This window comes from Oncorhynchus clarkii, chromosome 8, assembly GCF_045791955.1.
Source record: "Oncorhynchus clarkii lewisi isolate Uvic-CL-2024 chromosome 8, UVic_Ocla_1.0, whole genome shotgun sequence".
NCBI lineage: Eukaryota > Metazoa > Chordata > Actinopteri > Salmoniformes > Salmonidae > Oncorhynchus > Oncorhynchus clarkii.
Window position 1 is genome coordinate 657,918 of NC_092154.1, and position 26,006 is coordinate 683,923.

A 26,006-nucleotide genomic window follows, 5' to 3' on the forward strand; every position below is an offset into this window, starting at 1 on the left:
TAAAATATAACAATAAAGAGAAGTAAAAATAAGAGGGTAATGTTCTGTGTGTGTGTATACTGTATGTAAGGTGAGCGAGTGGGAGTTGGTGCAAGTAGGTGTGAAGAGTCAGTCAAAATAGTCTCTAATGTGCAGGTGATTGTCTGTGGTCTGTTGCACAATCGGATGCTCTCGGAAAGGGCTGCTGTGGACTGTTTCTCCGGTTTTCGTTCTGACGGTGCTTTTTCTCCCCATTGGCCCTTCTCCTCCGGTCTGCTGACGTTATCAGCTCCTCAAACCCAGGGAAGATCCATGGTGGGGAGGTTATTAAAAAGACATCGGGGTCCTCTGGGTCTGTCTCCACATTAGCCATCTTCTGCTGAGAGTTATTTTGGCCAGATGGCCAGAGCCTGTGGAATTACAGGAGACAATCAGATATTCTCTTCAGCTGAGAGTTATTTTGACCAGATGGCCAGAGCCTGTGGAATTACAGGAGACAATCAGATATTCTCTTCAGTTGAGAGTTATTTTGACCAGATGGCCAGAGCCTGTGGAATTACAGGAGACAATCAGATATTCTCTTCAGCTGAGAGTTATTTTAATAAGTATTTGGTCACCTACAAACAAGCAAGATGTCTGGCTCTCACAGACACTTGTTTATTGTTTACTCCATGTGTAACTCTGTGTTGTTGTCTGTTCACACTGCTATGCTTTATGTATCTTGGCCAGGTCGCAGTTGTAAATTAGAACTTGTTCTCAACTGGCCTACCTGGTTAAATAAAGGTGAAATAAAAAAAGTCCTCTTCTGGCTGTGCCGGGTGGAGATTATAATAGAACATGGCCAAGATGTTCAAATGTTCATAAATGACCAGCATGGTCAAATAATAATAATCACAGGCAGAACAGTTGAAACTGGAGCAGCAGCACGGCCAGGTGGACTGGGGACAGCAAGGAGTCATCATGCCAGGTAGTCCTGAGGCATGGTCCTAGGGCTCAGGTCCCCAGAGAGAGAGAAAAAGAGAATTAGAGAGAGCATACTTAAATTCACACAGGTCACTGGATAGGACAGGAGAAGTACTCCAGATATAACAAACTGACCCTAGCCCCCCGACACATAAACTACTGCAGCATAAATACTGGAGGCTGAGACAGGAGGGGTCAGGAGACACTGTGGCCCCATCCGATGATACCTCCGGACAGGGCCAAACAGGAAGGATATAACCCCACCCACTTTGCCAAAGCACAGCCCCCACACCACTAGAGGGATATCTTCAACCACCAACCATCCTGAGACAAGGCCGAGTATAGCCCACAAAGATCTCCACCACGGCACAAAAGTTTGCATCTCTCACATGGGTAGGCAGACCATTCCATAAAAATGGAGCTCTATAGGAGAAAGCCCTGCCTCCAGCTGTTTGCTTAGAAATTCTAGGGACAATTAGAAGGCCTGCGTCTTGTGACCGTAGCGTACATGTAGGTATGTACGGCAGGACCAAATCAGAGAGATAGGTAGGAGCAAGCCCATGTAATGCTTTGTAGGTTAGCAGTAAATCCTTGAAACCAGCCCTTGCCTTGACAGGAAGCCAGTGTAGGGAGGCGAGCACTGGAGTAAAATGATCACATTTTTTGGTTCTAGTCAGGATTCTAGCAGCCGTATTTAGCACTAACTGAAGTTTATTTAGTGCTTTATCCGGGTAGCCAGAAAGTAGAGCTGTCACGTTCTGACCTTTATTTCCTTTGTTTTGTCATTATTTAGTATGGTCAGGGCGTGAGTTGGGTGGGCAGTCTATGTTTGTTTTTCTATGATTTGGGTATTTCTATGTTTCGGCCTAGTATGGTTCTCAATCAGAGGCAGGTGTCATTAGTTGTCTCTGATTGAGAATCCTACTTAGGTAGCCTGGGTGTCACTGTTTTGTTTGTGGGTGATTGTTCCTGTCTCTGTGTTTTGCACCAGATAGGGCTGTTTTGGGTTTTCACGTTTCTTGTTTTTGTTAGTTTGTTAGTTTGTTCATGTGAAGTGATTTATTAAAACATGAGTCAAAATAACCACGCTGCGCTTTGGTCCGCCTCTGTCAATGGAAGAAATCCCTTACAGAATCACCCACCACAACAGGACCAAGCAGCGTGGTAAACAGCAGCTGCAGCAAAAGCAGCAGCAGGAGAGGGAACAGCAACAGCGAGGTCAGGATTTCGGGACATGGGAGCAGAATCTGGACTTCACAACTTGGGAGGAGATAGACAGGTGGGCGGTCGACCCAGGGAGAGTGCCGGAGCCCCCCTGGGATTCGATGGAGCAGTGCAAGGAAGGTTACAGGAGAATGAGGTTGGCGAAGCCAGCACGGCAGTGCGACAGGTACGAGAGGCAGCCCAAAAATTTTTTTGGGGGGGGGGCAGATGAGGTGTGGTACTAAGCCAGGTAGCAGACCTGAGCTCACTCCTCGTGCTTATTATAAGCAGCGCATTACTGGTCAGGCACCGTGTTATGCGGTTAAGCGCACGGTGTCGCCAGTGCGTGCCCATAGCCCGGTGCGCTATAGGGCAGCCCCCCGAAAGTGCCATGCGAGTGTGGGCATCGAGCCAGGGCGTATGGTGCCTGCTCAGCGGGTCTGGTCGCCGGTACGCAGTTTTGGTCCAGGGTATCCTGCGCCGGCTCTGCGTGCTGTGTCTCCGGGGCGCTGGGAGGGTGCAGTGCGTCCTCTGCCTGCGCTCCGCTCGTGCCGGGCAAATGTGGGAGTGGAGCCTAAGGGAGAGGTGCGTGTAGTCAGCACTAGATCTCCCGTGCTTACCCACAGCCCGGTTCAACCTGTGCCTGCACTCTGGAGGGTTCGGGCTAGAGTAGTTGTCCAGCCTGGGGAAGTGGTGCCAAGGTTGCGCTCCAGTGCTCCCCCACAGCCCGGTCCTTCAGGTGCCTCCTAACACCAAGCCTCCTGAAGGTCCCCCCAGCCTGGTGGTTCCTGTGGCAGCCCCACGCACCAGGCTGTCTCTCTGTCTCCTCCCTGCAGGTGGTCCCGCCTGTCCGGCGCTGCTGCCGGAGTCTCCCGCCTGTCCGGCGCTGCTGCCGGAGTCTCCAGCCTGACCGGCGCTGCTGCCGGAGTCTCCCGCCTGTCCGGCGCTGCTGCCGGAGCCCCTCAGCCCAGAGGCGCCAGAGCCCCTGCCCCTCTGTCCAGAGCTTCTGCCCCTCTGTCCAGAGCTTCTGCCCCTCTGTCCTGTCCAGAGCTTCTGCCCCTCTGTCCTGTCCAGAGCTTCTGCCCCTCTGTCCTGTCCAGAGCTTCTGCTCCTCTGTCCTGTCCAGAGCTTCTGCCCCTCTGTCCAGAGCTTCCGCCCCTCTGTCCAGAGCTTCCGCCCCTCTGTCCAGAGCTTCCGCCCCTCTGTCCAGAGCTTCCGCCCCTCTGTCCAGAGCTTCCGCCCCTCTGTCCCGAGCTTCCGCCCCTCTGTTCAGAGCTTCCGCCCCTCTGTCCCGAGCTGCCCCTCTGTCCAGTCGGGTCATTGAGAGGGGTGGCCATGGTTAGAAAGCCACGGAGGCGGACAATAAGGCGGACTAAGACAATGGTGAAGTGGGGTCCGCGTCCCGCGCCAGAGCCTCCACCGCGGACAGACGCCCACCCAGACCCTCCCTTATAGGTTAAGGTTTTGCGGCCGGAGTCCTTGGGGGGGGGGGGGGGGGGGGTACTGTCACGTTCAGACCTTTATTTCCTTTGTTTTGTCATTATTTAGTATGGTCAGGGCGTGAGTTGGGTGGGCAGTCTATGTTTGTTTTTCTATGATTTGGGTATTGCTATGTTTCGGCCTAGTATGGTTCTCAATCAGTGGCAGGTGTCATTAGTTGTCTCTGATTGAGAATCATACTTAGGTTGCCTGGGTGTCACTGTGTGTTTGTGGGTGATTGTTCCTGTCTCTGTGTTTTGCACCAGATAGGGCTGTTTTGGGTTTTCACGTTTCTTTTTTGTTAGTTTGTTCATGTGAAGTGATTTATTAAAACATGAGTCAAAATAACCACGCTGCGCTTTGGTCCGCCTCTCCGTCAATGGAAGAAATCCCTTACAAGAGCATTGCAGTAGTCTAACCTAGAAGTGACAAAAGCATGGATTAATTTTTCTGCATCATTTTTGGACAGAAGGTTTCTGATTTTTGCAATGATACGTAGATGGAAAAAAGCTGTCCTTGAAACAGTCTTGATATATTTGTCAAAAGAGAGATCAGGGTCCAGAGTAACGCCAAGGTCCTTCACAGTTTTATTTGAGACGACTGTACAACCATTAAGATTAATTGTCAGATTCAACAGAATATCTCTTTGTTTCTTGGGACCTAGAACAAGCATCTCTATTTTGTCTGAGTTTAAAAGTAGAAAGTTTGCAGCCATCCATTTCCTTATGTCTGAAACACAGGCTTCTAGCGAGGGCAATTTTGGGGCTTCACCATGTTTCATTGAAATGTACAGCTGTGTGTCATCCGCATAGCAGTGAAAGTTAACATTATGTTTTCGAATGACATCCCCAAGAGGTGAAATATATTGTGAAAACAATTGTAGTCCTAAAACGGAACCTTGAGGAACACCGAAATTTACAGTTGACTTGACAGAGGACAAACCATTCACAGAGACAAACTGATATCTTTATATCTAAACCAGGCCAGAACATGTCCGTGTAGACCAATTTGGGTTTCCAATCTCTCCAAAAGAATGTGATTGATGGTATCAAAAGCAGCACTAAGGTCTAGGAGCACGAGGACAGATGCAGAGCCTCGGTCTGACGCCATTAAAAGGTCATTTACCACCTTCACAAGTGCAGTCTCAGTGCTATGACGTAATCATTTCGTATACATTGTTTGTCTTCAGGAAGGCAGTGAGTTGCCTCGCAACAGCCTTTTCAAAAATTTTTGAGAGGAATGGAAGATTCGATATAGGCCGATAGTTTTTTATATTTTCTGGGTCAAGGTTTGGCTTTTTCAAGACAGGCTTTATTACTGCCACTTTTAGTGAGTTTGGTACACATCCGGTGGATAGAGAGCCGTTTATTATTTTCTGTATACCAAGGAGCTAGTTTCTTATGAGAAATGTTTTTAGGGGTGCAAATGCATCTAGGGTATTGCGCAAGGTTAAATCGAGTTCCTCAGTTAGGTGGTTTACTGATTTTTGTACTCTGACGTCCTTGGGTAGGCAGAGGGAGTCTGGAAGGACATCAAGGAATCTTTGTGTTGTCTGTGAATTTATAGAACGACTTCTGATGTTCCTTGGTTGGGGTTTGAGCAGATTATTTGTTGCAATTGCAAACGTAATAAAATGGTGGTCCGATAGTCCAGGATTATGAGGAAAAACATTAAGATCCACAACATTTATTCCATGGGACAAAACTAGGTGCAGAGTAGGACTGTGACAGTGAGTGGGTCCAAAGACTTGTTGGACAAAACCCACTGAGTCGATGATGGCTCCGAAAGCCTTTTGGAGTTGGTCTGTGGACTTTTCCATGTGTATAATAAAGTCACCAAAGATTAGAATATTATCTGCCATGACTACAAGGTCCGATAGGAATTCAGGGAACTCAGTGAGGAACACTGTATATGGCCCAGGAGGCCTGTAAACAGTAGCTATAAAAAGTGATTGAGTAGGCTGCATAGATTTCATGACTAGAAGCTCAAAAGACGAAAACGTCATTTTTTTTTGTTGTAAATTTAAATGTGCTATCATAAATGTTAGCAACACCTTCGCCTTTGCGTGATGCACGGGGGATATGGTCACTAGTGTAGCCAGGAGGTGATGCCTCATTTAACACAGTAAATTCATCAGGCTTAAGCCATGTTTCAGTCAGGCCAATCACATCAAGATTATGATCAGTGATTAGTTCATTGACTATAATTGCCTTTGAAGTAAGGGATCTAACATTATAGCCCTATTTTGAGATGTGAGGTATCATGATCTCTTTCAATAATGACAGGAATGGAGGAGGTCTTTATCCTAGTGAGATTGCTAAGGCGAACACCGCCATGTTTAGTTTTGCCCAACCTAGGTCGAGGCACAGACACGGTCTCAATGGGGATAGCTGAGCTGACTACACTGACTGTGCTAGTGGCAGACTCCACTATGCTGGCAGGCTGGCTAACAGCCTGCACCCTATTTCATTGTGGAGCTAGAGGAGTTAGAGCCCTGTCTATGTTGGTAGATAAGATGAGAGCATCCCTCCAGCTAGGATGGAGTCCGTCACTCCTCAGCAGGTCAGGCTTGGTCCTGTTTGTGGGTGAGTCCCAGAAAGAGGGCCAATTATCTACAAATTCTATCTTTTGGGAGGGGCAGAAAACAGTTTTCAACAAGCGATTGAGTTGTGAGACTCTGCTGTAGAGCTCATCACTCCCCCTAACTGGGAGGGGGCCAGAGACAATTACTCGATGCCGACACATCTTTCTAGCTGATTTACACGCTGAAGCTATGTTGCGCTTGGTGATCTCTGACTGTTTCATCCTAACACCGTTGGTGGATAACAATATCTCTATACTCTCTACACTTGCCAGTTTTAGCATTAGCCAGCACCATCTTCAGATTAGCCTTAACGTCGGTAGCCCTGCCCCCTGGTAAACAGTGTATGATCACTGGATGATTCGTTTTAAGTCTAATACTGCGGGTAATGGAGTCGCCAATGACTAGAGTTTTCAATTTGTCAGAGCTAATGGTGGGAAGCTTCGGCGTCTCAGACCCCATAACGGGAGGAGTAGAGACAAGAGAAGGTTCGGCCTCTGACTCCGACTTTTCTCCGACAGAAAACCCAGGATTTTACGAGAGCAGAAATCAGTGAAACCGATATCAGAGCACAAGTCAGAATTGGGGCTACCAACAGTAGATGGGCCAGAGTGTACATGCACATTTCCAGATATAATCAGCAGTAATACAATCAGGGCACGGCAGTGGACAGGGAGAGCTCTGCAGTGTTGATTTATAATATTTGACTCTGCATCAGATGGCATTAAGATCATATTGTACAGCAATTTCATCAGATAACATGAATACAAAGCTGGCGAGAGGTAGTTAGAATAGGATGGGAGGCCAAGAGTCTGTGTAACCAATAGAGAGTCAGAGTCCCGAGTGTGGGAACAAACAGTCTGTCCCACGGTTGGGTAAAAAAGCAAGATCATCATCAACAAAGCAGGAGGCAAATAGCATAAAGCACCAGAGAAACATTTTAACGACTTGTAAGTTCAGAGTCACTCGCCCCAACAGCGCTAGTGTGCTGGAGCAAAGCTCGGGAGAGAGGGGGGAGTACCTGTACCAGACAGGGGGAGACAGGTCAGGGCAGACGGTGAATAGATCGCCAGGTGGAATCCAAGCAGCAGTGCAGTCGGCAGCAGAATTAGGTGTCACACCCACTTGAGAGAAGCTTTTTGTGGGAGGCAGATTCCTTATAGAAAATCCCAGCTAGCTAGCTAACGTAGCTAGCAAGTCTCTGTCCACCATCTTTTCCACTTTGAAAAGGAGGTTGTCAGCTAACTATATCTTTTCAGTTTTGGCGAATGGTCCTTTATAAAGGTAAAATATGACATCCAAGCAAATTTGTCCTGAGGCTTTTGTATTTTGGAGATTCTGAGGAGGATATCTTCTAATGTGATCTAAGCAACAATATTGTTTCTTATAGAGGTAATTTACAACTGAAGTATCCTGGTTGCATATCAGCTAAAAATAGAGATGGGGTACTGTATTGTAATGACCTCTTCACAGATGGAGGGGGCTTCAAAAGCCTCTGCATTTGGGAGGGGGGGGGGGGGGCTGTGAAACTCTCCTGCCATTGTTAGGCTCAAGAGTTTTCACACCTCTCACTTCACACTTCAATGCTAATTTCAGTCAGTTTCTTTCCTAGCAGCTTGGTAGCTTCGTATCCTTATTTATAGGCTTTGTATAAGAAAAGTACCTATTGTCTTTAACCTTTCGACAACATTCCCCTGAAAAGACAGCACGCAAAATTCCAAAATATTTTTTAGAAATATGTAACTTTCACCCATTAACAAGTCCAATACAGCAAATGAAAGATAAACCTCTTGTTAATCTACCAATCATGTCCGATTTCAAAAATAATTTACAGCAAAAGCACAACATATGATTATGTTAGATCACCACCAAGTCGAAAAAACACAGCCATTTTTCCAGCCAAAGATAGGAGTCACAAAAAGCAGAAATAAATATTAAATGAATCACTAACCTTTGATGATCTTCATCAGAGGACACTCATAGGACATCATATTACACAATACATGTATGTTGTGTTCGATAATGTGCATATTTATATCCAAAAATCTCAGTTTACATTGGCGCCTTACATGCAGTAATGTTTTGATTCCAAAACATCCGGTGATTTTGCAGAAATACTCATAATAAACATTGATAAAAGATACAACTGTTATTCACAGAATTAAAGATCGACTTTTCCTTAATGCAATCGCTGTGTCAGATTTTTACATTTACGGAAAAAGCATAATCTGAGAACGGCGCTCGGAGCCCAAAACAGCCAGAGGAATATCCGCCATTTTGGAATCAACAAAGTTAGAAACAACACCATAAATATTCACTTACCTTTGATGATTTTCATCAGAAGGCACTCCCAGGAATCCCAGTTCGACAGGGCCCAGGTCTGATTTTTTCCATAAAGTTCCATCATTTATGTCCAAATAGCCACTTGTTGTTAGCGTGTTCATCCCAGTAATGCATCTTCATGAGGCGCAGGCACTTCCTCCAGACAAAAACTCGAAAAGTTCCGTTACAGTCCTTTAGAAACATGTCAAACGATGTATGGAATCAATCGTTAGGATGTTTTTAACATAAAACTTCAATAATGTTCCAACCGGAGAATTCCTTTGCCTTCAGAAAAAGCGCTGGAATGAGAGGTAACTCTGTCGGGAGCGCGCGTCATGAGACCAAGGCTCTCTGCCAGACCACTGACTCAAAGAGGTCTCATGAGCCCCTCCTTTATAGTAGAATCCTCATTCAAGTTTCAAAAGACGGTTGACATCTAGTGGAAGCCCTAGGAAGTGCAACCTCATCCATATCGTAATGTGTATTCGGTAAGCCAAGCTTTGAAAAACTACAAACCTCAGATGTCCCACTTCCTGGTTGAATTTTTCTCAGGTTTTCGCCTGCCATATGAGTTCTGTTATACTCAGACATCATTCAAACAGTTTTAGAAACTTCAGAGTGTTTTCTATCCAATACTAATAATAATATGCATATATTAGCATCTTGGACAGAGTAGGAGGCAGTTCACCCTGGGCACGCTATTCATCCAAAAGTGAAAATGCTGCCCTATATCCCAAAAGGTTACATTTTTGAGTTCAGAAGTAAGTTTAGACTGAACATTACTCACTCAGTTTTGTGCTGGATGGTATTTCCAGGTTCCGCTGTGTTTATACTGCATTTTTCGGTTTGTTGGAAGTTTATTTTCTTCTTGATAATCCTTGGTAGTAATAGTCCATTCAGGTAATTTTATCCAAAATCAAGGTTTTAGGTATGGACTTGTGATTTGGAATAAAGATTTTGATCTTGAGTTAGTATCCTGTATATAAGTCCTTGCGAGAAAATTAAAGTTTCTAAATTGTATCTTTTTGGAGAAAAACTCAGTAGGCCTGTAGCTCATGCCCATGCTTTATCAATCCTATCAGTTGTATATTTTGTATATATTTTTTATAATTTTTTGTCTCTCAGATCATTCACAGATTTGTGTAAGTTACCTGTGGCGATGATGTTTAGGCCAAGGTATGTATAGTTTTCTGTGTGCTCCAGGGTAACGGTGTCCAGATGAAATTTGTATTTGTGGTCCTGGCAACTGGACCTTTTTTGGAAGGCCATTATTTTTTGTCTTAGTGAGATTTAATGCCAGGGCCTAGGTCTGGCAGATTCTGTGGAGAAGATCTAGGAGCTGCTGTAGGCCCTCCTTGGTTGTTGACAGAAGCACCAGATGTTCAGCAAACAGTAGCCATTTGACTTCAGATTCTAGTAGGGTGAGGCCGGGTGCTGCAGACTTGTTCTAGTGCCCTCGCAAATTCTTTGATACAGTTGAAGTCAGAAGTTTACATACACTTAGGTTGGAGTCATTAAAACTTGTTTTTCAACCACTCCACAAATTTCTTGTTAACAAACGATAGTTTTGGAAAGTTGGTCAGAACAGTCTCAATTGTTCGGGGCATGGACTCTACAAGGTGTCAAAAGCATTCCACAGGGATGCTGGCCATTTTGACTTCAATAATTCCCACAGTTGTGTCAAGTTGGCTGGATGTCCTTTGGGTGGTGGACCATTCTTGATACACACAGGAAACTGTTGAGCGAGAAAAACCCAGCAGCGCTGCAATTCTTAACACACTCAAACCAGTGTGCCTGGCACCTACCCTGTTCAAAGGCACTTGTCTTGCCTATTCATCCTCTGAATGGCACACACACACAATCCATGTCTTAAATGACTCATGGCTTCAAAATCCTTCTTTAACCTGTCTCCTCCCTTTCATCTACACTGATTGAAGTGGATTTAACTGGTGACATCAATCAGGGATCATAGCTTTCACCTGGTCAGTCTGTGTCTAGGAAAGAGTTTCCTTAATGTTTTATACACAGTGTATACTTGGTGTTTATGACTTTCATAATGTGTGTTCTTCAGGCTGAGATGCGGGCCCACCAAGAGGATGTGATGAGCGTGATGGAGAACCTATCAGAGCCAGAGTTTCAGAAGGAGGAGGAGCCAGCAGCCAGTTTAGCCACTCCCACACCCCAGCAACACACTGACCCCGCCTCTCCCACCATCGCCATGACGCCAGAGCCTGTTGCCAGGGGCCACCGGGCCACACCCAGAGATTCAGAGTACAAGGTAATTGTATAAAAAAAATGTAACCTTTATTTAACTAGGCAAGTCACTTAAGAACAAATTCTTATTTACAATGACGACCTAGGATGGTAGGAGGTTTGGTCTGTCTGGTGTTATAATGTATACCATGTGTTTATAATAGGATGGTAGGGGGTTTGGTCTGTCTGGTGATATACTGTATACCATGTGTTTATAATAGGATGGTAGAGGGTTTGGTCTGTCTGGTGTTATAATGTATACCATGTGTTTATAATAGGATGGTAGGGGGTTTGGTCTGTCTGGTGATATACTGTATACCATGTGTTTATAATAGGATGGTAGAGGGTTTGGTCTGTCTGGTGTTATAATGTATACCATGTGTTTATAATAGGATGGTAGGGGGTTTGGTCTGTCTGGTGTTATAATGTATACCATGTGTTTATAATAGGATGGTAGGGGGTTTGGTCTGTCTGGTGTTATAATGTATACCATGTGTTTATAATAGGATGGTAGGGGGTTTGGTCTGTCTGGTGTTATAATGTATACCATGTGTTTATAATAGGATGGTAGGGGGTTTGGTCTGTCTGGTGTTATAATGTATACCATGTGTTTATAATAGGATGGTAGGGGGTTTGGTCTGTCTGGTGTTATAATGTATACCATGTGTTTATAATAGGATGATAGAGGGTTTGGTTTGGGCTGTCTGGTGTTCGGGAAGCTGCGTGGGTTCTCCTGGTGGCCTGGGCGCATCGTCTCCTGGGTGATGAGTGGGAGGAGCCGTGCAGCAGAGGGAACACGCTGGGTCATGTGGTTCGGAGACGGGAAGTTCTCTGTGGTGAGTTAGAACAATCAGAAACACAAGTGGAACCCTTATTCTTGTGACTCCCCATCCCGGATCCGGGAGCGTAATCATCGCCTGACACTAATTAGCATAACGCAACAGACATAAATATCCCTAGAAAATATTCCTATTCATGAAAATCACAAATGAAATATATTGAGACACAGCTTAGCCTTTTGTTAATCACCCTGTCATCTCAGATTTTCAAAATATGCTTTACAGCCAAAGCTAGACAAGCATTTGTGTAAGTTTATCGATAGCCTAGCGTAGCATTATGCCTTGTTAGAACCCTCAGACAGCTTCAGTTAGAACTTTCACCTAGAACCTACAGAACATTCAATTATTTAGAACCCTCAGAACTTTTAAATATTTGGAACCCTCAGAACTTTCAATTATTTTGAACCCTCTGAACTTTCCATTTTTTTTTAACCCTCACTAAGAGCCCTCATAACCTTCCATAGAACCTTCAATTAGAATCCCCCAGGAAGAACAGAAGAGTGTTACTAGACAAAACCCATCTCTCTCTCCAGGGGTGTTATAATACTGTAAACACCCATCTCTCTCTCCAGGGGTGTTATAATACTGTAAACACCCATCTCTCTCTCCAGGGGTGTTATAATACTGTAAACATCCATCTCTCTCTCCAGGGGTGTTATAATACTGTAAACATCCATCTCTCTCTCCAGGGGTGTTATAATACTGTAAACACCCATCTCTCTCTCCAGGGGTGTTATAATACTGTAAACACCCATCTCTCTCTCCAGAGGTGTTATAATACTGTAAACACCCATCTCTCTCTCCAGAGGTGTTATAATACTGTAAACACCCATCTCTCTCTCCAGGGGTGTTATAATACTGTAAACACCCATCTCTCTCTCCAGGGGTGTTATAATACTGTAAACACCCATCTCTCTCTCCAGGAGTGTTATAATACTGTAAACATCCCTCCCTCCCTCACTCCAACTATCTCTCCATCTCTTTCTCCCTCCAGGTGTGTGTAGAGAAGTTGATGCCGCTGAGCTCCTTCTCCTCAGCCTTCCACCAGCCCACCTACAACAAACAGCCCATGTACAGGAGGGCCATATATGAGGCACTACAGGTACACACACATTCATAGACATATATATTTTTTTAACTTTATTTAAAAAAAAAATGTTCACCTTTATTTAACCAGGTAGGCCAGTTGAGAGTTCTCATTTGCAACTGCGACCTGGCCAAGATAAAACAAAGCAATTCGAACACATACAACAATACAGAGTTACACATGGAATAAACTAAACATAGTCAATAATACAGTAGAACAAAATAAAACAAAAAGTCTATATACAGTGAGTGCAAATTAGGTCAAATAAGGGACTTAAGGCAATAAATAGGCCATGGTGGCGAAGTAATTACAATATAGCAATTAAACACTGGAATGGTAGATGTGCAGAAGATGAATGTGCAAGTAGAGATACTCTGGTGCAAAGGAACAAGATATATAAATAAATACAGTATGGGGATGAGGTAGATAGATGGGCTGTTTACAGATGTGCTATGTACAGGTGCAGTGATCTGTGAGCTGCTCTGACAGCTGACGCTTAAAGCTAGTGAGGGAGATATGAGTCTCCAGCTACAGAGATTTTTGTAGTTCGTTCCAGTCATTGACAGCAGAGAACTGGAAGGAAAGACGACCAAAGGAGGAATTGGCTTTGGGGGTGACCAGAGAGATATTCCTGCTGGAGCGCGTGCTATGAGAGGGTGCTGCTATGGTGACCAGTGAGCTGAGATAAGGGGCTTTATCTAGCAGAGACTTGTAGATAACCTGTAGCCAGTGGGTTTGGCGACGAGTATGAAGCGAGGGCCAACCAACGAGTGCGTACAGGTCGCAATGGTGGGTAGTGTATGGAGCTTTTGTGACAAAACGGATGGCTGTGATAGACTGCATCCAGTTTGTTGAGTAGAGTGTTGGAGGCTGTTTTATAGATGACATCACCGAAGTCGAGGATCGGTAGCATGGTCCGTTTTACAAGGGTAAGTTTGTTGCGATATAGGAAGCCGATTCCAGATTTAATTATTTTGGATTGGAGATGCTTAATGTGAGTCTGTAAAGAGAGTTTACAGTCTAACCAGACACCTAGGTATTTGTAGTTGTCCTCGTATTGTAAGTCAGAACCGTCCAGAGTAGTGATGCTGGACGGGCGGACAGGTGCGGGCAGAGATCTGTTGAAGAGCATGCATTTAGTTTTACTTGCATTTAAGAGCAGTTGGAGGCCACGGAAGGAGAGTTGTATGGCATTGAAGCACGTCTGGAGGTTAGTTAACACAGAGGGGCCAGAAGTATACAGAATGGTGTCGTCTGCATAGAGGTGTACCAGAGAATCACCACTAGCAAGAGCAACATCATTAATGTATACAGAGAAGAGAGTCGGCCCGAAGATTGAACCATGTGGCACCCCCATAGAGACTGCCAGAGGTCTGGATAACAGGCCCTCCGATTTGACACACTGAACTCTGTCTGAGAAGTAGTTGGTAAACCAGCCGAGGCAGTCATTTGAGAAACCAAGGCTGTTGAGTCTGCCAATAAGAATGTGGTGATTGACAGAGTCGAAAGCCTTGGCCAGATCGATGAATACGGCTGCACAGTAATGTCTCTTATCGATGGCGGTTATGATGTCGTTTAGAACCCTGAGCGTGGCTGAGTTGCACCCATGACCAGCTCTGAAACCAGATTGCCAAGCGGAGAAGGTACGGTGGGATTCGAAATGGTCGGTAATCTGTTTGCTAACTTGGCTTTCGAAGACCTTAGAAAGGCAGGGTAGGATAGATATAGGTCTGTAGCAGTTTGGGTCTAGAGTGACACCCCCTTTGAAGAGGGGGATGACCGCGGCAGCTTTCCAATCTTTGGGAATCTCAGACGATACAAAAGAGAGGTTGAACAGGCTAGTAATAGGGGTTGCAACAATTTTGGCAGATAATTTTAGAAAGAGAGGGTGCAGATTGTCTAGCCCGGCTGATTTGTAGGGGTCTAGATTAGAGTTAGACCGATTATGATTTTTCAACGCCGATACCGATACCGATTATTGGAGGACCACAAAAAGCCGATACAGATTAATCGGACGATTTTTTAAAATGTTATTTGTAATAATGACAATTATAACAATACTGAATGAACACTTATTTTAACTTAATATAATACGCCAATAAAAATCAATTTAGCCTCAAATAAATAATGAAACATGTTCAATTTGGTTTAAATAATGCAAAAACAAAGTGTTGGAGAAGTAAAAGTGCAATATGTGCCATGTAAGAAAGCTAACGTTTCAGTTCCTTGCTCAGAACATGAGAACATATGAAAGTTGGTGTTTCCTTTTAACATGAGACTTCAATATTCCAAGGTAAGAGGTTTTAGGTTGTAGTTAATATAGTATGTATAGGACTATTTCTCTCTATACCATTTGTATTTCATATACCTTTGACTATTGGATGTTCTTATAGGCACTATAGTATTGCCAGTGTAACAGTATAGCTTCCATCCCTCTCCTCGCCCCTATCTGGGCTTGAACCAGCAACACATCGACAACAGCCACAATCGAAGCAGCGTTACCCATCGCTCCACAAAAGCCGCGGCCCTTGCAGAGGAATAACTACTCCAAGTCTCAGAGCGAGTGACGTTTGAAACGCTATTAACGCACACCCAGCTAACTAGCTAGCCATTTCACATCGGTTACACCAGCCGTTAGGCTTGAAGTCATAAACAGCGCTGTGCTTGTGAAGAGCTGCTGGCAAAACGCACATGAATGCTCACGAGCCTGCTGCTGCCAACCATCGCTCAGTCAGACTGCTCTATCAAATCATAGACTTAATTATAACATAATAACATACAGAAATACGCACCTTTGGTCATTAATATGGTCGAATCCGGAAACTATCATTTCGAAAACAAAACTTTTATTATTTCAGTGAAATATGGAACCGTTCAGTATTTTATCTAATGGGTGGCATCCCTAAGTCTAAATATTATTGTTACATTGCACTTGTTACATTGTGAAGAGACCTCTGGTGACATGTGTTATGGATTAGTCATGGGTGTCTGAGGTCTGTGCCAGTAGTTTAAACAGACAGCTCGGTGCTTTCAACATGCCAATACCTCTCATAAAGCCAAAGGGTGATAAAGTCAATCTCTCCTCCAGCAGAAGAGATAGCCATGCTGACTCTTCGTCTACATTTAAGGGCCAGCCATGCTGACTCTTCATCTACATTTAAGGGCCAGCCATGCTGACTCTTCGTCTACATTTAAGGGCCAGCCTTGCTGACTCTTCGTCTACATTTAAGGGCCAGCCATGCTGACTCTTCGTCTACATTTAAGGGCCAGCCATGCTGACTCTTCGTCTAACATTTAAGGGCCAGCCATGCTGACTCTTCGTCTACATTTATGGGCCAGCCATGCTGACTCTTCGTCTACATTTAAGGGCCAGCCATGCTGCCCTGTTCAGGACCAATTGGTACTAACGACTTCCCACTGCAAAACTTAAGGAGCTGCAGTCAGTTTCAGAATGAGTGGCAAGAAATACTTTTCCCTGATTGCAGCACTTTGTTAAGTGTTTCAGTGATTTCACTCACAGTAATAGCTGAAGTGTTGAGTCATCCACATACATAGACAGACTGGCTTTACTCAGAGCCAGTGGCATGTCATTAGTAAAGATTGAAAAAAGTAATGGGCCTAGACAGCTGCCCTGTGAATTCCTGATTCTAACTGGATTATGTTGGAGAGGCTTCCATTAAAGAACACCATCTGTGTACTGTTAGACAGGTAACTCTTTATCCACAATATAGCAGGGGGTGTAAAGCCATAACTCATACGTTTTTCCAGCAGCAGACAATGACAATGATCAAAAGCCGCACTGAATTCTAACAAAACAGCCCCCACATTGTTTTTATAATCAATTTCTCTCAGCCAGTCTTCAGTAATTTGTATAATTGCTGTGCTTGTTGAATGTCCTTCCTATAAGCATGCTGAAACCCTGTTGTCAATTTTTTTACTGTGCGTGTGCGTGTGCGTGTGTGTGTGTGTGTGTGCGTTTAGGTGGCGAGCAAGCGTGCCGGCAGGCCTCTCCCCTCTTGTGATGGTGGTGATGATGCAGAGGGTGGGGGGGCGGAGCTACAGAAGCAGAACAGGAAGTTGATAGAATGGGCCATGACAGGCTTCCTGCCCAGCGGACCTCAGAGTCTGGACCCCCCTGATGGTACACATACACACACACAAACACACACACACACACACACACACACACACACACACACACACACACACACACATAAGTAAGTGTTTCCTGTTGTTTGACCCTCCCCCCAGAGGAGAGACACCCATATAAGGACGTGTATCCTGAGATGTGGGTGGAGCCAGAGGAAGCTTACACCCCACCCCCTCCGACCAAGAGGCCCCGCAAGAACGTTGCTGAGAAACCCAAGATCAGAGAGGTCATCGATGAGGGGACTAGAGGTAAACACACACATGCTAAAGTCTCTACTCAGTCCGACTCTTTAAAGTTGTAATAGTAGAATGCACTAGGTGGATACTGCCTCATCAGTTCCTCTTGTCATGTCAGTCATTACAGACCGTAGAGAGATATTTATAACTTGAAATGTCCAGATCAACTAGCCCATACTAGTGCTCCAGTCTCAGCAACATCAACCTGTTTTAGAGACTGACAGACAGGGTCTCGTAGGGCTCCAGTCCCAGCAACATCAACCTGTTTTAGAGACTGACAGACAGGGTCTCGTAGGGCTCCAGTCCCAGCAACATCAACCTGTTTTAGAGACTGACAGACAGGGTCTCGTAGGGCTCCAGACCCAGCAACATCAAACTGTTTTAGAGACTGACAGACAGGGTCTCGTAGGGCTCCAGTCCCAGCAACATCAAACTGTTTTAGAGACTGACAGACAGGGTCTGGTAGGGCTCCAGTCCCAGCAACATCAACCTGTTTTAGAGACTGACAGACAGGGTCTCGTAGGGCTCCAGTCTCAGCAACATCAACCTGTTTTAGAGACTGACAGACAGGGTCTGGTAGGGCTCCAGTCCCAGCAACATCAACCTGTTTTAGAGACTGGCAGACAGGGTCTCGTAGGGCTCCAGTCCCAGCAACATCAAACTGTTTTAGAGGATGACAGACAGGGTCTCGTAGGGCTCCAGTCCCAGCAACATCAACCTGTTTTAGAGACTGACAGACAGGGTCTCGTAGGGCTCCAGTCCCAGCAACATCAACCTGTTTTAGAGACTGACAGACAGGGTCTCGTAGAGCTCCAGTCCCAGCAACATCAACCTGTTTTAGAGACTGACAGACAGGGTCTCGTAGGGCTCCAGTCCCAGCAACATCAACCTGTTTTAGAGACTGACAGACAGGGTCTCGTAGGGCTCCAGTCCCAGCAACATCAACCTGTTTTAGAGACTGACAGACAGGGTCTCGTAGGTCTCCAGTCCCAGCAACATCAACCTGTTTTAGAGACTGACAGACAGGGTCTGGTAGGGCTCCAGTCCCAGCAACATCAACCTGTTTTAGAGACTGACAGACAGGGTCTCGTAGGGCTCCAGTCCCAGCAACATCAACCTGTTTTAGAGACTGACAGACAGGGTCTCGTAGGGCTCCAGTCCCAGCAACATCAACCTGTTTTAGAGACTGACAGACAGGGTCTCGTAGGGCTCCAGTCCCAGCAACATCAACCTGTTTTAGAGACTGACAGACAGGGTCTCGTAGAGCTCCAGTCTTCCCTGTCAGAAAAACCAACAGAGAACTTGGACAGCATATCAACTGTAGAAATGGTGCTGTGGTTATTGTGAGTGACCTCATTTATGTTCATTTAACTTTGTCTTCTAGTGAGTTCATACAAACTGTTATCTGCTACTGATAGACTGGAGACTGTCAGAAAACATGGTTGGAACGTTAATCATTTGGTTTTCTATTCCATTGGTTACCTTGAGAAAGATGCCCCAGGGGCAGAGTGGCCCACACGCATTGAATATGGTTCTTTTAAATGTTAGAGCAATCACTAGTAAAATCTTTCTTGTGAATGACCTCATTACTGTGCGTGAAGTTGATTGGATGTTTCTCATCAGAAAAGGGGAAAAGGGTGGAGGGACATCCTCTATTTACACTAATGCTCTCAGCTGTAAGGACATTTCATTTTGTGACTTTGGGCCTTTTGAGCATCATGCAATACTGTTTAAATGTGAGCCACCAGTGCTGGCCATAACCCTGTGTAGGCCACCAGCTTTACAGATACAAAAGCTCGATTTGATGTCATTGGCTACTCACAACAGTTAATGAGACGCAATCTGAGGGCTACTGATCACTTCTTTGAGCAGTCCCAGGCGTCCCAATATTTTGAAACATGTTTGATTTGAACAAGTTTTGAAAATGGTGATCAACAATAGCCAATGAGAGCTCGCGAGGAGAAGATGCCAGTGATATGATGACGTTGTTTCGCATCACCCAGAATGTGTAGACTCTGGAGCAGGAGCCATGACTACTACTAGTATGCGTTTTTACTTGCCTTTAACCAAAGCCAAAGTGTCAAATCATTACAGCTCTGAAGTTCACAAGTAACGTTATTCAATTCAAAAATGTCACCTCTGTATGGCAATTGTGAATGTCTGACTGAAAACGTTTATAAGGCTGCTTTGAGCCACAGCTCATTGTAGCTACGTTAATAATCTTATAACATCATCACATCATTGTTTTCGCAAGACATCGTGGTGGTATGGAGAATCAAGTGAAGAATCTTGTAATGTGTGACCCCGTCTGTGCCAGATCGTTTAGTGTGAGCAACACTACATTGACAAGACAAAAAAACGACAGGCAAGACAGTGAGAGGCACAGCGATGTTAGGATTTTGAAAGTTGTGTAGTGTACACTCGGCATAAGATTTTGTTGTGTTTCAGAAAGACTCATCCAAGAGATCAGACAGAAGACCAGGAACATGGAAGGTAAACATCTCTATCTCTACTGAAGTCCTACAATCTCCATCCTAGTTCTATAGTTCTACTGTCTCTACTCTAGTTCTACTATCTCTACTGTAGTTCTACTCTATCTGCTCTAGTTCTACTGTCTCTACTGTAGTTCTACTATCTCCATTGTTGTTCTATCTCTACAATAGTTCTACTGTATCTACTGTAGACATACTGTGTGCTATAGTTATACTATCTCTACTCTAGTTCTACTGCCTCTACTCTAGGTCTACTATCTCTACTGTAATTCTACTGTCTCTACTCTAGTTCTACTGCCTCTACTCTAGGTCTACTATCTCTACTGTAGTTCTACTGTCTCTACTCTAGGTCTACTATCTCTACTGTAGTTCTACTGTCTCTACTCTAGTTCTACTGCCTCTACTCTAGGTCTACTATCTCTACTCTAGTTCTACTGTCTCTACTCTAGGTCTACCAACTCTACTCTAGGTCTACTATCTCTACTCTAGTTCTACTGTCTCTACTCTAGGTCTACTATCTCTACTGTAATTCTACTGTCTCTACTCTAGTTCTACTGCCTCTACTCTAGGTCTACTATCTCTACTCTAGTTCTACTGTCTCTACTCTAGGTCTACTATCTCTACTGTAGTTCTACTGTCTCTACTGGAGTTCTACTGCCTCTACTCTAGGTCTACTATCTCTACTCTAGTTCTACTGTCTCTACTCTAGGTCTACCAACTCTACTCTAGGTCTACTATCTCTACTCTAGTTCTACTGTCTCTACTCTAGGTCTACCAACTCTACTCTAGTTCTACTGTCTCAACTCTAGGTCTACCAACTCTACTCTAGTTCTACTATCTCTACTGTAGTTCTATTATTGCCACTTCTTGCTAACATTTTATGACTTCTGTATGTGTGTGTGTGTGTGTGTGTGTGTGTGTGTGTGTGTGTGTGTGTGTGTGTGTGTGTGTGTGTGTGTGTGTGTAGATATATGTATCTCCTGTGGTAGCCTCAACGTCTCTCTGGAACACCCTCTCTTCATCGGAGCCATGTGTCAGAGCTGCAAGGTAAACAGACCCGCCCTCTGTAAGAGTTTGTATTGTCCTAAGAACTTTTCCTGGAGTTTAAGGTATGTGGGTGTGTGTAGAACTGTTCCTGGAGTTTAAAGGTGTGTGGGTGTGTGTAGAACTATTCCTGGAGTTTAAGGTATGTGGGTGTGTGTAGAACTATTCCTGGAGTTTAAGGTATGTGGGTGTGTGTAGAACTGTTCCTGGTGTTTAAAGGTGTGTGGGTGTGTGTAGAACTGTTTCTTGGAGTTTAAAGGTGTGTGGGTGTGTGTAGAACTGTTTCTTGGAGTGTGCGTACCAATACGATGATGATGGATACCAGTCGTACTGCACTATCTGCTGTGGAGGACGGGAGGTCTTGATGTGTGGAAACAACAACTGCTGCAGGTCAGCGCATACACACACACATACTTGACTATTTCTACTATATCTACTCTAGTTCAACTATATTCTAGTTCTACTATCGCTACTGTAGTTCTACTGTCTCTATTGTAATTATCTGTTCTCTAGTTCTAGTGTCTACTGTAGTTATACTATATTTAGTGTAGTTCTACTATATTTAGTGTAGTTCTACTATCTCTACTGTAGTTCTACTATATTTACTGCAGTTATACTATATTTAGTGTAGTTCTACTATCTCTACTGTAGTTATACTATCTCTACTGTAGTTCTACTATCTCTACTGTAGTTAAACTATATGTAGTGTAGTTATACTATCTCTACTGTAGTTATACTATATGTAGTGTAGTTATACTAGCTCTACTGTAGTTATACTATCTCTACTGTAGTTATACTATATTTACTGTAGTTATACTATCTCTACTGTAGTTCTACTGTCTCTACCGTAATTATCTGTTCTCTAGTTCTAGTGTCTACTGTAGTTATACTATATTTACTGTACTATTATCTCCACTGTAGTTCTACTATATTTACTGTAGTTCTACTATCTCTACTGTAGTTATACTATATTTACTGTAGTTCTACTATCTCTACTGTAGTTCTACTGTCTCTACTGTAATTATCTGTTCTCTAGTTCTAGTGTCTACTGTAGTTATACTATATTTACTGTAGTTCTATCTCCACTGTAATTCTACTATCTCTACTGTAGTTATACTATCTCTACTCTAGTTCTACTATATTTACTGTAGTTATACTATATGTAGTGTAGTTCTACTATATTTTGTGTAGTTCTACTATCTCCACTGTAGTTCTACTATATTTACTGTAGTTCTACTATCTCTACTGTAGTTCTACTATCTCTACTGTAGTTCTACTATATTTACTGTAGTTATACTATATGTAGTGTAGTTCTACTATATTTAGTGTAGTTCTACTATCTCCACTGTAGTTCTACTGTCTCTATTGTAATTATCTGTTCTCTAGTTCTAGTGTCTACTGTAGTTTTACTATATTTAGTGTAGTTCTACTATATTTAGTGTAGTTCTACTATATTTAGTGTAGTTCTACTATTTCTACTGTAGTTCTACTATATTTACTGCAGTTATACTATATTTAGTGTAGTTCTACTATCTCTACTGTAGTTCTACTATCTCTACTGTAGTTATACTATATTTACTGTAGTTCTACTATATTTACTGTAGTTCTACTATCTCTACTGTAGTTATACTATATTTACTGTAGTTCTATCTCTACTGTAGTTATACTATCTCTACTTTAGTTCTACTATATTTACTGTAGTTATACTATATGTAGTGTAGTTCTACTATCTCTACTGTAGTTCTGTATCTACTCTAGTTCTACTATCTCCACTGTAGTTATACTATATTTACTGTAGTTCTACTATCTCTACTGTAGTTATACTATATTTACTGTAGTACTACTATCTCTACTGTAGTTCTGTCTCTACCGTAATTATCTGTTCTCTAGTTCTAGTGTACTGTAGTTATAATATATTTACTGTAGTTCTATCTCTACTGTAGTTATACTATATGTAGTGTATTTATACTATATTTAGTGTAGTTCTACTATCTCTACTGTAGTTCTACTATATTTAGTGTAGTTATACTCTCTCTAGGGGGTTTACTATTCTTAGGTAGTGGAATGAATTTTGCTTCCCTCCAAGTCTAAGGGCACACTTTCTAGTATGCTTAGATTGAAGATGTGGCAAATCAGAGTGCCAATATCGTCCTCTATTTTCCTCAGTAATTTCGCATCCAAGTTGTCAGATCCAGGTGGCTTGTCATTGTTGATAGACAACAATAATTATTTCCCCTCTTCCACATTCACTTTTCATAAATCAAAAGCTCCAATGCTTTTGACACTATCATTCATCTTTGTTTCATAGAATAGTTTCTTCTTTTTATTCAGTTCAGTCACATGACTTCTCAGTTTGCACTACATTTGCCAATCGGTTGTGCAGCCAGACTTATTTGTCACTCCTTTTGCCTCATCTTTCTCAATCATACAATTTGTGACCGACCGGCTCGATTCGGTCTTATGTAGCAACATTTGAAATTGTGTTTTTTACATTGGATAAAAGTAGAGACTCATAGCTAGAAAATTGTATATTATACACTACAGTTGAGGAACAATGGGAAAATAATTATGCTTTGAAAGATGATGAACTTGTAACCTCACTTTTGAGAAATTGGCCCTTGAAATGTTTTCGTACACCTACTGGAGAACTCTTCTTTGTCTACACCTGTTACCTCTTGGAGGGAGCGCAACACCCTGCTACACTCAACTCCCCATGGAGTGAAAGATGTATGTGATTGTAGGTGCAGGTAAGGATGACAGAGGCAGAGAATATGACCGTTTACAGGGAATTTATTTCCTTAATACGGTAATGTGGGGAAAAGGGTTGGATGGAACCAAAGCAAAGAAAGTACAATTTAAAGAGCCCCCTCTCCTACCTTAACCTGCCTACCCACTACTTACCTATTCTTAACGCCACCTGTTGCGCTAATCAAAATACAGGGGGTGATCCGCCCAGGTCTTACCTAGTGTGCATAGACAGCGTACATACTAATGGTATATGCATGCCCCAGGCCTCTTGCCTAAACACAGGTGCCTTCGCCTTCCCCCCTGGGAACAATACCAGAATAATTACTAACGTAAAGTGAACAATATCAATAATCACAAACACAGTCCTTTTTGCATACACATACCTCAGCAGGACCGGGCTACAAAATAATTGACAAAAACTGTCTCTGAGCAACGACCAACACAGGACATCAAAGAAGCTCTCTCTGAGCAACAAAGGAACACTAGCTTTTATCCAGCTGCAGAAGGAGTTTGTAATTGCCGACAGCTGTATCCCTTGACGAGAGGGCGGGATCAGACCACTAATCCGCAATTGGGCTGACCAATCAGCTACTTGGGGGAATCCAGGAAGCCATTTCCTGAAATATATACACATACAGTACATACAAACCCACAACAACACAGAAACTGGGGAACGTGCCTCCCGGGTGGCGCAGTGGTTAAGGGCGCTGTACGCAGCGCCAGCTGTGCCATCAGAGTCCTGGGTTCGCGCCCAGGCTCTGTCGTAACCGGCCGCGACCGGGTTAGGGAGGGCTTGGTCGGTAGGGGTGTCCTTGTCTCATCGCGCACCAGCGACTCCTGTGGCGGGCTGGGCGCAGTGTACGCTAGCCAAGGTGGCCAGGTGCACGGTGTTTCCTCCGGCGCATTGGTGCGGCTGGCTTCCGGGTTGGATGTGCGCTGTGTTAAAGAAGCAGCGGCTTGGTTGGTTGTGTATCGGAGGACGCATGACTTTCAACCTTCGTCTCTCCCGAGCCCGTACGGGAGTTGTAGCGATGAGACAAGATAGTAGCTACTACAACAATTGGATACTACGAAATTGGGGAGAAAAAGGGGTAAAATTCAAAAAAAAAAAAGAAACTGGGGAACGTAACACGCCCACCCCAAAACATGGAAACTTCCAGTTTGCAATAACAAAACCCAACACGTTCGCCGAACCCTTCACATAGTGAATCTGTATATTGTACATCTGGTGGCGGTTCTGATTGTACATCTGCTTTAGAAACACTAAAGTATTATGATCCGTGAAGACCAGTACAGGCAAGGCACTGGAGCCCACATATACCTCTATAAACTGTAAAGCTGGCAATAAAGTGTCTCTTGTTCAATTGTGGAGTATCTTGACTGACACGAGTTGAACTTACGGGAGAAGAAACTGACAAGAGAACTGCACCCACCCCCACTACTAGCGTCTACCTACAACTTAAAAGATTTGTCAAAGTTGGGGGCGGAAAACACTGGGGCACTACAAAGTAGCACTGTGGCGGACTCAAAGCATAGTTACATTCCTGGGACCACTTAAATGGTACTTTGGGACTAAGCAGAAATGTAAGGGGAGCTACTACCGTAGAGAAATTCTTACAGAATGTACGATAGTACCCTACCATCCCCAGGAATCTGCGCAATTGGAGGCGAGTCGTGGGAGCAGGAAAAGCAACAATTGCTTCCACTTTGCAGAAACTGGGTGCACTTGATCTTGTCCCACCTGCTTCCCTAAGTAATTCACAGTAGCCTTCCCAAACTCACACTTGGCCAAATGGAGGGTTAAGGAATCATTCTCCAACCGCTGAAACACACTTTAAGGTGGCGAGATGATCAGACCAAGTAGACAAATAAATCACCACATCGTCAAGGTAAGCAGTACAATTTGGCACATCCGCAAACACAATGTTAACTAGCTGCTGAAAAGTAGCAGGTGCATTGCACATTCCAAAGGGCATCACAGTGTGTTGTACGAAGTTAGCAGTTGTACCGAAAGCAGAGAGGTCAGAGGCACCTGCCAATAACCTTTTAGCAAATCTAACTTACTAACATAAGCAGCAGAGCCAATCCTATCAATGCAGTCATCTAAGTAGAGGAAAATAATCAGGAGAAAGCATAAGAAGCTATTATCTGATGATCGCACAACAGTAAACAAAGATAGAATAGCATATTTCAACCCTGCAGGCACCACACAAAACACAGAAATAAAATATAAATCATGCCTTAACTTTGACGAGCTTCTTTTGTTGGCATTCCAATATGTCCCATAAACATCACAAATGGTCCTTTTGTTCGATTAATTCCGTCGATATATATCCAAAATATCAATTTATTTGGCGCGTTTGATCCAGAAAAAAACAGCTTCCAATTTGCGCAACGTCACTACAAAATATCTCAAAAGTTACCTGTAAACTTTGCCAAAACATTTCAAACTACTTTTGTAATACAACTTTAGGTATTTTTAAACGTTAATAATCGATCAAATTGAAGACGGGTCTATCTGTTTTCAATACAGGAGGATAACAAACTAACGCTACTTTTTTAGTCTTGCGCAACTCTCAAACAGTACACATAACGTTACCTTGTTCCAAGATGGCCATACTTCTTCATTT

The 26,006-nt window shown here is 43.7% G+C and overlaps 1 protein-coding gene across 3 annotated transcripts in view; it reads left to right on the plus strand.

Moving 5' to 3' along the window:
• The window catches only part of LOC139414864 (DNA (cytosine-5)-methyltransferase 3A-like), a 76,447-nt gene that overhangs the window by 24,864 nt on the left and 25,577 nt on the right, over positions 1-26,006 (plus strand). For all 3 annotated transcript variants that reach the window (XM_071162445.1, XM_071162446.1, XM_071162444.1), the window contains 8 exons: positions 10,599-10,805; positions 11,458-11,616; positions 12,614-12,721; positions 16,688-16,847; positions 16,958-17,104; positions 19,541-19,585; positions 20,552-20,631; positions 20,906-21,018. In XM_071162445.1, coding sequence (XP_071018546.1) covers positions 10,599-10,805; positions 11,458-11,616; positions 12,614-12,721; positions 16,688-16,847; positions 16,958-17,104; positions 19,541-19,585; positions 20,552-20,631; positions 20,906-21,018 — 1,019 coding nt within the window. The remainder of the gene's footprint in view (positions 1-10,598; positions 10,806-11,457; positions 11,617-12,613; positions 12,722-16,687; positions 16,848-16,957; positions 17,105-19,540; positions 19,586-20,551; positions 20,632-20,905; positions 21,019-26,006) is intronic.